The sequence below is a fragment of the Mesoplodon densirostris genome, chromosome 3 (genome assembly GCF_025265405.1).
Source record: "Mesoplodon densirostris isolate mMesDen1 chromosome 3, mMesDen1 primary haplotype, whole genome shotgun sequence".
Taxonomy (NCBI): Eukaryota; Metazoa; Chordata; class Mammalia; order Artiodactyla; family Ziphiidae; genus Mesoplodon; species Mesoplodon densirostris.
This window is the reverse complement of record NC_082663.1, coordinates 63,393,503-63,407,036: the sequence shown is the minus strand read 5'-3', so window position 1 is coordinate 63,407,036 and position 13,534 is coordinate 63,393,503. Positions and strand designations below refer to the sequence as shown.

General features: G+C 35.4%; 1 protein-coding gene across 1 annotated transcript in view; it reads left to right on the top strand.

Moving 5' to 3' along the window:
- The window catches only part of AP3B1 (adaptor related protein complex 3 subunit beta 1), a 281,724-nt gene that overhangs the window by 188,032 nt on the left and 80,158 nt on the right, over window positions 1-13,534 (top strand). Inside the window, exon 21 of the mRNA XM_060093077.1 lies at window positions 8,622-8,694. Within this exon, the coding sequence (XP_059949060.1) occupies window positions 8,622-8,694 (73 nt within the window). The remainder of the gene's footprint in view (window positions 1-8,621; window positions 8,695-13,534) is intronic.

Below are 13,534 nucleotides of genomic sequence, written 5' to 3'. Positions count from 1 at the left end.
AGCCCCTGCTCGCCACAACTAGAGAAAGCCCGCGTGCAGCAATGAAGACCCAAGGCAGTCAAAAATTAATTAATTAAATCTAAAAAACCACTTATAAAAATGAATAAATAAATAAATAAATAAAATAAAGGAGCTTTAGAAATTGAAAATACAATCCAGAATAAGAAATCTGTGTTTTTTATAATGACCAAACAAGAAATTAAGTAATGGGAAGTGGGTGGAATTAAAGTGAGTTGTTCTTATGAAGTTTTGTAGAAGTTGAAAAAAAAAATTGTAGACTTTAGTGCCTATATAGTGTTGGGCTTTAGGGGACCCCATTAGAATGCCACAGCGGTACCCCAGCTCAGAGATTCAATTTATTTCTTCTTTGGTGCATTCAATGATGAGATTAAATCTCTTAATAGTTGAAAATATTTTACTGTAGAAAATCAGTATAAAATTTCAAAGTAATGCAGTGAACCAAGACTCTTGAGAAATTCAGGTTTTACTCACATTGTTGATAGTTTTATGTCTACGTGTTTTGCTTATATAGTTTATTTTCTCTATATTATAATGCCTTTCCTGTCAGTAACAGGCAGATAAGCTTGTTTGTTTTAATTTATATTCTCCACCTTGGAGCCACCATAACTATTTTTTTCTTTCTATTTCTTTCTGAGTGATTTGAAGTGTACCATGCAATTACAAGTGTACCAGTTTTCTAATAATGGGCAACTCTATAATTGTAGGAAAGTCCTCCTTGTACCAAGTGTTGTGGCTTCTGCTCTAAATTATGAGTAATGAAGGCAGATGGTGGGTGCTTTACCTTAATTTAGCATGACAGTATGTTAGAGCTGCAAACTCATCTGCCTTAAATCTGCAGCCCAACTAAATCTATACTTTTACTCTCTCTCTTCCTTTTCTTTCACTTGGACAATGTATTTTGGGGATATCGAGCATGAAAATGGGACTTTGAGGGTATCTTGAATATATGGCTTTAAAAACAGTTCATTTTATGGTGGTCCTATGAGATAGGTATAATCTTCTTCTTGTTGGAAGATAATATCTTTATGCTTCAGTTTCCTCATCTATAAAGTAGAAATGCTAATACCTACTCTGCTTTTTTCAAGTACTATTACAAAAAATCAAATGTGAAAGATCAGTGTAAAGCCCTGTATAAATATAAAACAGCAGTGTTAACATTTTTTTAACTTGAACATTAATTCTCTGAGAGACCAACAGTATTAGAGTTACAGAACACCAATGCTAAAAGGAACCGAAAATTTTTTGTAACTCTTATGTCTCCTGCATTTTCTAATTCTTTTTATACCATTCAAGTTAGGAATTAACGTTCAGGTGTGACCCCTTACCTGCAGCCTGTGATTCCATCTACTTTTTGCAGAAGACTGAGCTGACATTCACTGTAAGCATATCCTCCCTCTGTGCTCTATGACACACAATCTCTATTTACCCTCCTCCTTTTTCTTTGAATGGAGCTTTGAGTAAGCTATTCCTATCCACATAGCCGAGAATAAGTCCTATTTCCTTTTGGCCTTGTTTTGTGGATAATCATCTGCATCCATTGTGCCTTCAATCTCTTTTTTCATAAATTTCTCCTCCACCAACCAAAGCACTCAAGGCTTTCCTAGCATTTAAAGAGAGGAGAGGGCTTCCCTGGTGGCGCAGTAGTTGAGAGTCCGCCTGCCGATGCAGGGGACACGGGTTCGTGCCCCGGTCTGGGAAGATCCCACATGCCGCGGAGCGGCTGGGCCCGTGAGCCATGGCCGCTGAGCCTGTGCGTCCGGAGGCTGTGCTCCGTAACGGGAGAGGCCACAACAGTGAGAGGCCCACATACCACAAAAAACAAAAACAAAAAACAAACAAAAAAAATAGAGGAGAGAGGAGTGGAAGAGAAAGACAGAGAGAATGTGTGAAAGTGAGAGTTCAGAAGAATAATCTAGATATTCTCCAGCCACTACTTCTTGACCCAATTATTCCTTAGTCCCTTTTAAATTGGTTTCTACTCCCATAACTTCCTACAGATATTGTTCTCTGAAAAAGTCAGCCGTGATCTTTCTCCAAACCCAGTGACCTTCTCTTAGTTTATCCTTCTCTGTCTTTTTATATGACTATTCCCCTACTACTTGAAATTCTCTGCATCCTTTTTCTTCTGACTTTTCTGACCCTTTAATCTTTTGGTTGCCTCACTTTTTACCTCCTTCTGACACCCAAGTGTGAACATTGCCCCGAAGTTAGTGCTTATTAGTACACATTTTTTCAAAAATATTAATTGATATGAATTAATTTAGTCCTTTTTTTTCCTCTATAATTTACTGTTGTGAGACTCATTAACTCTTTTTTAATTTAATTTATTTATTTTTGGCTGCATTGGGTCTTCGTTGCTGTGCGTGGGCTTTCTCTAGTTGCGGCGAGCAGGGGCTACTCTTCGTTGCAGTGCGCGGGCTTCTCATTGCAGTGGTTTCTTTTGTTGCAGACCATGGGCTCTAGGTGTGTGGGCTTCAGCAGTTGTGGCTCACGGGCTCTAGAGCACAGGCTCAGTAGTTGTGGCACACGGGCTTAGTTGCTCCGTGGCACGTGGGATCTTCCCGGACCAGGGCTCGAACCCGTGTCCCCTGCACTGGCAGGTGGATTCTTAACCACTGCACCACCAGGGAAGTCCCTCATTAACTCTTGTAGCCTCAGCTAAAACATTTATCTGAATTACTTCCATGGTAACATCTCTAACCAAATCCCTACAACTATAACTTTTCTTCCCAAATTCAAACCAAATTCTTAGACCTCTTAGGAAATGCTGGTTTCCCAAACCTAATATAGCCCAAAGACATGATCTGTCATTTGGTACCAGCATGCTTTCTTTTCTCCCAGATTTGTAGACCCATAATTGTCCTTGACCCCTCCCTCATCCTATATGTGTACACAGTTACCAAATCTTAGAGATCCTGTGTATTATTTTTGATATCTCTTTCTTCTTCTCCTACCACCACCATTGTAGATCAGCTCTTCATGACCTTGCCCATAGACCATTGCCTTTGGTCATCCTCAGACACTCCCCCAACCCCAGTCCTTCTCTACAGCTGCCAGGTTAATGTCAAAGTTAACTATAATGATGCCTCATTGTCATTTGAGTTCAGTAAACTCCTCAGGCTAGCATGTCCAAACCCACCTTTCCAGTATTAACCTTCTTTGTATTCCAATCCCAGTGGACTATTTGTGGTTCTTATGCTGTATGCTTTTTTGTTTCTGTGCCTTTGTTCTTCCTTTTACGTCATTTCTCTTATTACAGAAAATATAAGCTGAGGAGAAAGTGGCCTCATATCAAGGGTAGTCCCTCCACTTCTCCTAGTTGAGAATGACTGCATGGAATGAAGGCTATTTCTGACTAGAGGGTATTACTCATGTGAATGGTGTAGGGACAGTCAAGAGGGTGAGAACCACTGTTGAATTGTTTATGTTCCGAAAGTGTTTATCATTCAGCACCGTACCCTAGCATATCCATAAGACACGAAACTGCCGTCATACATTCTGGTGTCATGTTTGTTTGTTTCTGTTATTGATTGGGAGATGTCCTTGTTTGAAGTCAGATATTGTCAGTAATGACCAAAGAAAATTATCTTTCTCTTCAGTTAAAATTATTTTGATGGGCAAGCACATTTTTCTCTGTAGATGTTCTTTTCTGAACCAAATTTAATAAATATTTTAATGTGAGTCTAATCCTTTTTATGAACTAATTATTTTGCCCTAAATGATACCTGTAACAAAATTAGTTTTAATAGTTTCGTGTTTTCAGTACTTCACATACTTCACACGGTGTTTAGGAACCTTTTTGTTTGTTTGTTTACACAGAAGAGTGGAGAAAAGAATTAGTAATACAAGCTACATTAAATCAGGAAGAGATTTATATCACTTTATCCCGTGTTTTACTGATATAATTAAGTTATATTCTGCTTGTAGTTAAAATTATGTGTTGAACAGATGGTAAAAGTTTTATTTAAAATATATTTTTTAAGTTGCCAGGGTTGTTTTTTTCTTTATTGAACCTAGGCTTCAGTGTTTTTATTACCAGCCAGTAAGTTAGAGTGCTCCCACTGACTATAGTTATTTCCACCATCACCTTGTTAGTCCCACTCTTCACACCTTAACTGTGATGGAGTAGTTCTGATTATATCTTCAGTGTCTCTGCACCAACTGCTGAAGATTTAGATAAGCCGTGATTAAGAAAATAAAAATTTTAAGTCATAATTGTAATTTATTGTGAATAATTTAATGTATTTTCCTTATAAATGCATTTTAATTACATAAACTGTGTATAAAGAATAATAATCTATCGGGGCTTCCCTGGTGGCACAGCGGTTGAGAGTCCGCCTGCCGATGCAGGGGACACGGGTTCGTGCCCCGGTCCGGGAAGATCCCACATGCCGTGGAGCGGCTGGGTCCGTGAGCCATGGCCGCTAGGCCTGCGCGTCCGGAGCCTGTGCTCCACAATGGGAGAGGCCACAACGGTGAGAGGCCCGCGTACCGCAAAAAAAAAAAAAAAAAAAAAAAGAATAATAATCTATCGATGGAAAAATCAATATATTTAATATACTTGCACCTAATAGCATTAAGAGCATTTCCATATTTGAATCAAAGATTAATATGTGTACTAGCTTTGGGAAAAATAGTACTGTCTGTATATACCTAGCAGTGTTTGAGATGCTCTCATCAGTGGTTTTTATCACACATTATAAGGATCTCACAAAACTTTGCTAGTCCCTTTTTAAGAGGTGCAAAGAAGCTGATTAAATCTTTTACATACTCCATGGAGTGGTCACAGGTCTTGTGATTAGTGTACAGATGTCAGTAAATATTAAGATACGCCTCAATAAAAAATCTACCGTGTGAAAAATTCTTGGGTATAAAGTAAATATGGGATGTGGTTTGAATAGATTGTGGATAAGAGTGAAAGGAACTATTTTCTGATTAGTTGTCTTCCCTCTTTGTGAAGTAGGAAACAAGTTTTACTTGGGTTTTTCCAAGTACTTATGATTGTTGCAATTACATAACTTCTGTGAAGATTGTAGAATATTGGTTTTTACTCTGACAATTCAAAGGCTTGCCTCTTTCAATTTATGTCTTTTCCAATTTAGTTCATATTTTAATTTCTTCAGAACAGAAATATCATTTCACTTCAATTGAGATCTTTAAATCAAAGTGAATGCCATTAAGCAAGCTTTCTTATTGAAGTAGGTATAATCTAATAGGGAAGATTTGTTTAACAGTTTAGACTTCTTTTTAACTTATATAGAAGTCTCAATTTGCTGGCAGTGTACTTTTATTTTAAAGCACAGTGTAAGTGTGAGCCTCAGATTTGTAAAATAAGATGTGTTAGATGACTTGAAAGCAAAAGAGTCATTAAATTGTCTTTGGTTGGTAATTCTAACTGAAAATATTTCATGCAAATACGTTGTCCTGTGAGGCTAGAAATAAGCCTTGAATTTTTGTTGGTTTCAAAGCATAGTGTGGGTTTGACAGTCTATACATACCGTTTATCCTGTTTTATAGTTTTAAATTTCAAACCTCTTTATAATGGTTTCCTCTTAGGAAGCATTTTAATGTTTTTTGTGTCAGATCTTTTCTGCTTGCCTTTTTTTTTTTTTTCCAATCAGCATGAAGATGAACATGTGTAATAGATTTTTTAAAATCTTTACAAGGTATATTATTACATTTTTGTTTGTATTATTTGGAGCTTAATAAGTATTTCCAGGATCTTTTATTTATGATTTAAAATGAAATATGTTAAATAGAAATCAGTTTCTTAACCCTGTGACTTTGTATTTCATTTTGGAAATGTTGATGTGTTGAGGTGTATAATCGAATACCATGGAAACAAATGGAGATTTGAGGATGATGAATTGATAACTAGGTATTTTTGTAGTGAGATTTTAAGATCAGTTACTGTTGTCCTTATAAAAGTCTAATACAGTCACTCAGCTGTTAAAAACCTAATCCTCTGTTTAAAAAAATATACAAAAACAAATTGTCTATCTTTCTGCCTGATCTCTTCTCAAGTACTAATACAATGGAAACAGTGGGTGATCTGTCAGTGTGTTTGGTTTGTCAGTGATGGTTTTGTATAAATATTGGGAGGGTAAGAAATAAAATTCACACAGTAAAATATGATTTCATCTGCCTTTTCTCTGCAGCTCCATGGCTCATGCTGCGGTGTGAAATTCTCATTTTACACACTTTGCAGGCGGAGCACATGAATTATGCATTGAGCAAGAAAAATCTCCTGCCTCAAGTCCTATATGCATTTACCCAGGTTCTGTCTCTATTACCAAGATGAATTGCAAATGGAGAAATGTTTGATGGAATAGGGCTCTTAACTTCTTTGTTTAGAATTCAGATTTTTATTTTTATAGTAGATCCTTTAAGTATGAACATGTTTTGAACTTACTGTGGATTTTTTTTAATGAAAAATGAAATATAAGAGAGGAATGCCAAACACATCACGAGGCTTTTTATAGCCTTGATTTGGAATGCAAGACTTTTTCAATTCGGTAGAAATGACCAGTATCTATTGCTAATGTTGTATTTCAGTCGCTGGTTATTTGCTTTACTCAGAAAGTCAATGAAATTCTGTCCTGTTGAGAGCCTTTTTTCTTTTTGTTTTAGGCTTCTAATAAGAGATTATGCCAATTTCACATGCAGCTCTGTCCTGTGTTGTATGTGACCTGATGTGTGTTTAATATATATTGTTACATACTCCTGGCTGTGAAGTAGAAAATAAGGTATATAGACTTGCCTCCAGCTTTAACTTTGTCTTGATTTGATAGGTTTCTTATTTTTCAGGTGGGGGGGTTACATTTCCATAAAGACAGTCATGCACCATTGTAGCTTATAGGAAGCTACACCCATTGTGCTCAGCATAGCATTTTGATAAGTCACATGGTGATAAGCTTTTTGTTATATGTTCTTTCTTCACAGGAATGTTATTCTTGTTGAGATGGCATATTCATTCTGAACCTGTTTCTGTTACTTGCAACTTTTACACTTCAGCTTCAAAACTAACATTTTTTTTTCCAATCCTAGAAATTGTTATTTATTTCAGGTATGGAGAGAGGGGCAAACATTATTTGTTTTGTTTTTAAATAACGAATGAAAATTAAAACCCACCTAGATGCTTTGGAGTTTTCAGTGGCAGAAATAAATATTTTGAAGAAGAAAATCAATGCTGATGTTTTTAGTAATGTGTATTATTGTATGATCCTTGAAAATAATTTTTCTTTATATTGGCATAAGGGAAAAAAGAAGCAGGACTTAAAATCATTTTAAAATGTTACCTGACGTATTATTTGATGTATTGCTTTTGTTCATGTATGTGCACTGTTGTAAGAGCTCTAAACCATGTAGACTTTAAATGATGGTAAAGTACATTTTGCTTTAGTGATACCTTTCTGTAGTTAGAGGAATACTCCAAAAATATTTGTAATAATTTACATTAACAATAAGATATAAACTCCTTTGGTAGATTACAAGTTATCTGAAGGCAGGGACTAATCTGTCTGTCTTGGCTGTGTTACTTCCATTGCTTAGCACAGAATCTGTTAAAAATTCTATACACATGTATTGAATGAATGAATGATTGAATAAGTGAACAAAAATGTTTTGGCAAAAAAGTTTTGGCCTTCAATTTGAGAGGTTTAATGTAAAAAAAAAAAGTACACTATATAAAGGTAAGTAACGGTGACCCAGATACATCTATTTAATACCCTAATCCTTGTTGGTCTTTAATTGTTTATACTACTACTCAGTACTGTGCCTTATTTTTTCTTTTTTCTTTTCTTTCTTTTTTTAAGGTTACGCATCTTTTCTGAATCTCTAACCGAACTGTGAATACCTCAGGCTTAGGGATCTAGTCCATGGGTATCCACATTTCAAAAATATAGTAAACTGAATAAGCAAATTTGTGGTGGAGGAAGCCCTAATTATGTGCAGAAATGGTTGAATACTTAGTCTCCCCAAAGGAAAACAGAAAAAGTAAATGAATTCTTTTCAACCCTAAAGAGCAAGAGCCTGAAAATATCATTTATAGATTTTAACGAATACCTTTGGCAAAAGAAGTCTGATGCAACCCAGTGTTGAAATATAAAGTACCTAGTACAATGCCTGTCACAAACTACATCTCAGAAAGGCTCTTCTATCACAAGCCCATTGACAATTTCAGAGCTAAGCATGTATTGTTCAAGCATTTCTTTTTCTTTAATCAACTTGTTTAAAAATTATTTTCGAGAATGTTTGTACATTTTCTACCAAAGAGCCACATTAGATTTTTATGTTAGCAAAAAGTTGTCAGATTATAAAATTTACTTTTAAATTTTCTTCTGAAGGTCTTTTATAATCTCTAAATAAAAAATATTTTAAAATAACAGTTTGCATGGTGGAGAAGAATACCATGTGCCAACTAAAATAAAAATTTTGATTCAAAAAAAACATTTCACATAACCATATAGAAGCTTAATTTGATTTTTTTTTTCCTTGGGAGACTAAGCAAATGAAAAAATGTTTGTTTTGAAATGTTAAAAACTACTTCATAGATTTTTTAACTAGAACATGCAATAAATGAAATATTTATTATTTTGTAGGAGAAAGAAAACAAAGCAAAGCAAGATAGAAATCCTCTTACCAAAGATGTTTCACTTCTAGATCTAGATGATTGTAAGTATTGAAATTTAAATTTTTTCTTCTGTGCTTAGTAATAGTATTTTTCATTTTTATAGTATCTTTCATTTACATGTCTCAAAATAAATCAAAAACTATTATGAAAGACTTATAGATGTGATTAGGCAAGAAAATTTTAAAAGTTATTTCTATTAGTATTTTTTCCCATCATTCAGTATATCAGTTTTGTATCACCTGAATAAATATAATTGGTCAAATAAAAGTGCACCAAATTCATTTTAAGATTTTTTGCTTTAGTAATTTATACTTGCTTTAGCAAGTAATTATCTGTATCTCACAAATTCTACATTTTTAAATGTTGATTGTGGAGATCAAGACGTCTAACTTAAGGAGGTAGAGAATTAGGAATGTAATTGGAAATGTAAAGGACACCACCGTCTTCTACTTGCCACACTGAGGGTGGGAACAGAAACGGGTACAAACCTTTTGGAATACAGTGTAATTTATATGTATCAATATTTTAACTGCAAAAAATCTTTGTCCCAGCAAATTTACTTCTAAGAACTTAGAATCCTACAAATATGCCCACCCAGTATGCAAAGATGTATATTCAGCTCCCTTTAAATTCTCCTGCATTGTGAGAAAGAGATAGAACTAACATTGTTGGTAGGTAGATTTTGCATTAGAGGAAGAGTAACAACACATGAGATTTCTGAATATTAAACTGCTGTCATTTTGCAATATAGTTTTCCTATGCTAGAGGTGAGTTATGTATTTATGTCTTACTCTGTCATAGAGCTGTTCTATTTATATTGTTTACGTGGCCTATTTCCAATAGTCATGGCAAATTCCTACTGTAGAGAAATTAAAATATATAATACTGAGAAATACTTAACAAAGAAATTAAAGATAAAATTGGAGCCAAATTTGAATAATTTTAAACCTGTTGGCAAAGATGTTAAAATTTACATCATTTCTCACCTCTTGGCTAAGATTTTTTAAGTAAAGTCCAGTATTGTTAAGGTTTGGAGAAGCAGGCGCCCTAACATTTGTTTTTCATAGGCATATAAATAGGTGCAGTTTTTTGAAGTCATTTGAGCAATATCTATCAAAACTTAAATTCCACACAGCTTTTGACCTAGCATTTCTTTTCTAGGAATTTATACTATAGATAAACTAGCAAAATCAGATCTTCCATCCTTGTTTTAGACTCTTTAACTTAATGGCTTAATTTTACACTTAAAGTCCATATTCCTAGGTTTCTAAGACCTTAGGTGATCTGACTCCTGCCTGCCTCTTACCCATACTGTTCCTCTGCATTTCTGAAATATGCTAGGCTCATTCTTGCCAAGGGCCTTTGTTCTGCTGTTTCCCCTGCTAAGAACACTTCTTCCAGATCTTCTGATGGCAAGCTGCTTCTTATCTTTCAAATCTCAGCTCAAAAGTCACGTTCTCTTACACACTTCACAAGTCACTCTTGATTGTCTTCGTGGCATTTTTCACTATATGAAATTATCTTAATTATTTGTATTACTTGTTTATTGTCTGTCTTGCTCACTGTTATTCCTAGTACCTAGAACAACACCTGGCAGATAGTGGGTACCCAGTAAGTATTTGTTGAATTAATAAAGTATGCAAAGGTATCTATAGAAATTTCATTGCAGCATTATTTTTACAGCAGCATCCTGAAAATAAACGAAATGTCTACCAGTAGTCTAATACAACCATTAAGAAAAGTGAGACAAATCTTTATATGCTAGTTATGTTATTATATGTATGAAACATTATAAGTTAAAAATAAGACACATGTAGAGTATGACTCCACTTATGTTAAAAAGGAGGAAAAGAGGAACTGTATCCTGCACACAAACACAAATATGATTGTACATCATATATTTCTGGAAGGCTACAGAAGAAACACTTAGCAGTGTTAGCTCAGGCCTCTTTGGGATATAAGACTAAATCAGAGACAGAGAAGAGAAAAATACTTTTACTTTGTATCTTTCTGTGACAATGAATATTTTACATTTATATGTGAAGTTGGTAAGTTTTAAATTGTAAAATAACAACAGTCAGTCATATTTAAAATGGAATCAAGAGGAAAGGTTACAAGGTACTAGAGTGCACCAGTTCCTTTTCTCCTTTAATTTTTTTTTTTGTTTTTTTTTTTTGCGGTATGCGGGCCTCTCACTGTTGTGGCCTCCCCCGTTGCGGAGCACAGGCTCCGGACGCGCAGGCTCCGGACGCGCAGGCTCAGCGGCCATGGCTCACGGGCCCAGCCGCTCCGCGGCATATGGGATCCTCCCAGACCGGGGCACGAACCCGTATCCCCTGCATCGGCAGGCGGACTCTTAACCACTTGCGCCACCAGGGAGGCCCTCTCCTTAAATTTGACGCTGGATTTCCTGACAGCTAAGGAAAAAAGAGAAAATTGTAAAATGATACAATTTTTATTATTTGATTCTTTTTAAAGCTTTTTTTAAATATATAGAAACAAAGTTTTCTTAAATATTAAGTTTTAAGAATTTAAATGTAAGATTTTCATTTTAAGGGAAATTTCATCCTAACTTATATTTAACTCAACTTAGGGTATGTTTCTGTTTGATTTTAATACCCGAGAACTATATATTTTAAAATCTTTTGTAATCTTGCATTTGTCAGAAATGACACTTGAAACTTTTCTTTTTTTGGTCAATTGAGCAAGTGTTTGTGGATTGTCTGATAAGTGCAAGGTACTTTGCTAGGTGCTAGTACAGACGAATAGAATTTAGTCATACTCTTCCAGAGACTAGAATCTAGTCAGAGACATAGATACCTGAGCTAGTAGCTATTATGTAAGAGAGATAATAGAGGTGCAAAGTATGGTTAAAATATGAGGAAAGAGACAAAAACCAATTAACAAGCTAAAAGGCCTTCTGGAAGAAGCTTAAAGATAAAAATAAGTGGAGTGTTGTGGGAGAAAAGAATTATTGATGATGGTTCCTAAAACACTGGCTCCATTATGTGCTACTTACTAGCCTACAATAGTTCTCCATTGTCCGTGGCAAGCAGTTTGTTGATCAAAACTAAGAAGTCACTATCCAGCGGCTTGAGTTCTCTGCTGTGAGAATTAGATTAATTTTGAAGGAGGGGCAGACACACGTCTTACATTTTATCTAGTCGTAATCCACAGAGATGTTTTGTTCAGTACACACTGCATACCAGGAGAACTGCAAGTCCTCAATTTATCTATGTCTTCATTCAGAAAACGTTTATTGAACACTTGCTGTGATCTAGGTAATCTGCTATATACTAGAGATTCTAAATGGACGTAACATTGTCCCTCCCCACGGAACTCTCCAGGTGTCATGGGAGAAACAGATAAGTCAGCCCTTAGATTACCACATTATAAATGAAATGAGAAAGAGATATGCACAGAATGCTGTTAGGTATTGGGGTACCTAACCCACCTGGCTGTAGCAGGATGTAACGGTGGAGCTGAGTATAAGTAAGAATTAGTCAAGCAGTTGGAGGCAAGAGAAGGGAGTGAGGAGAAAAAAGACATGGAGGAGGGAAAAAGCTTGCTACTACCTGAAATAATCATCATCTCTCTCTAAGGAGGCAGTATAGTTAGCAACCCTGGCAATAAATTGGCTCTACTATAAAACAGTTCTTTGATTTTAAATAAGTAACTTGATATTTCCTTGCTGCATCTGTTGAGGGGGTGTTTTCAGAAGCACAGGCATTAGTCCTGGCCTGGCCTTTAATCAGTTAAGTGAGTTAATTTGTCTCATTTTATTCATTTGTAAAATGAAAAAAGAATGGCTGAAAAGTTTCTACAGTTCCTTTAGATTTTGAAATTATATGACTGTTTCATGGGGTCAGTTGATAATACATTAGAAAATATTTTTAGTAGAATATACGGCCTAACAGTAGATAGGCTTAGTGACAGAAATACACTTTATTTTTTCCAGACATAGTTTATATTTCTGAAAATTAAAATATCTTTTAGTACCTCATACCATGTGGTTGGTCTCAGTTGGATAAAGCAGCCATCATATTCTGGCATCCTTTTATAGGAAATATAAACCTATGTAATTACACTATTAATACAACTAACTGAAGTCTTTTTAAAATTTTATCAGCCAACAATAATCATGCCACAAATAAGTCTTATGATCTGTGATGTCATACTGTTGAATAAACTGTAGTACAGGCAGTAGAGTGGAGTGGCTAAGAGGACAGTGGAGCTAGATTGAGTTTGAATCCTGTTTCTGTTATTTACTAGCTGTGTGACCTTGGGCAAGTTACTTAATCTCTCTGTGCTTTAGTTGCTTTATCTATAAAATTGGGATAATAGTAATACTTATTAGGAATATTAAGAAGATTAAATGAGTTGATAAATGTAAAAGTACTTAAAACTGTGCTTGGCACATGATGAACATTATATTGATACAAGAGTTAGCTGTGGGGCTTCCCTGGTGGCGCAGTGGTTGAGAGTCCGCCTGCCGATGCAGGGGACACGGGTTTGTGCCCCGATCCCGGAGGATCCCACGTGCCGCGGAGCGGCTGGGCCCGCGAGCCATGGCCGCGGAGCCTGTGTGTCCGGAGCCTGTGCTCCGCAACGGGAGAGGCCACAGCAATGAGAGGCCCGGGTACAGCAAAAAAAAAAAAAGGAGTTAGCTGTGATGGAGATGATGATGACACCACAGCAGCAAATTACATTTAAAAAGTTAAATAACTTCATATTAAACCATTATATATTTTAATGGTTATATATTGTATATATATATATAACCATTATAATGGTTATATATAGTATATATATATATATAACCATTATAATGGTTTTATATATATATACTATATATAACCATTATATATTAAAATGGTTATA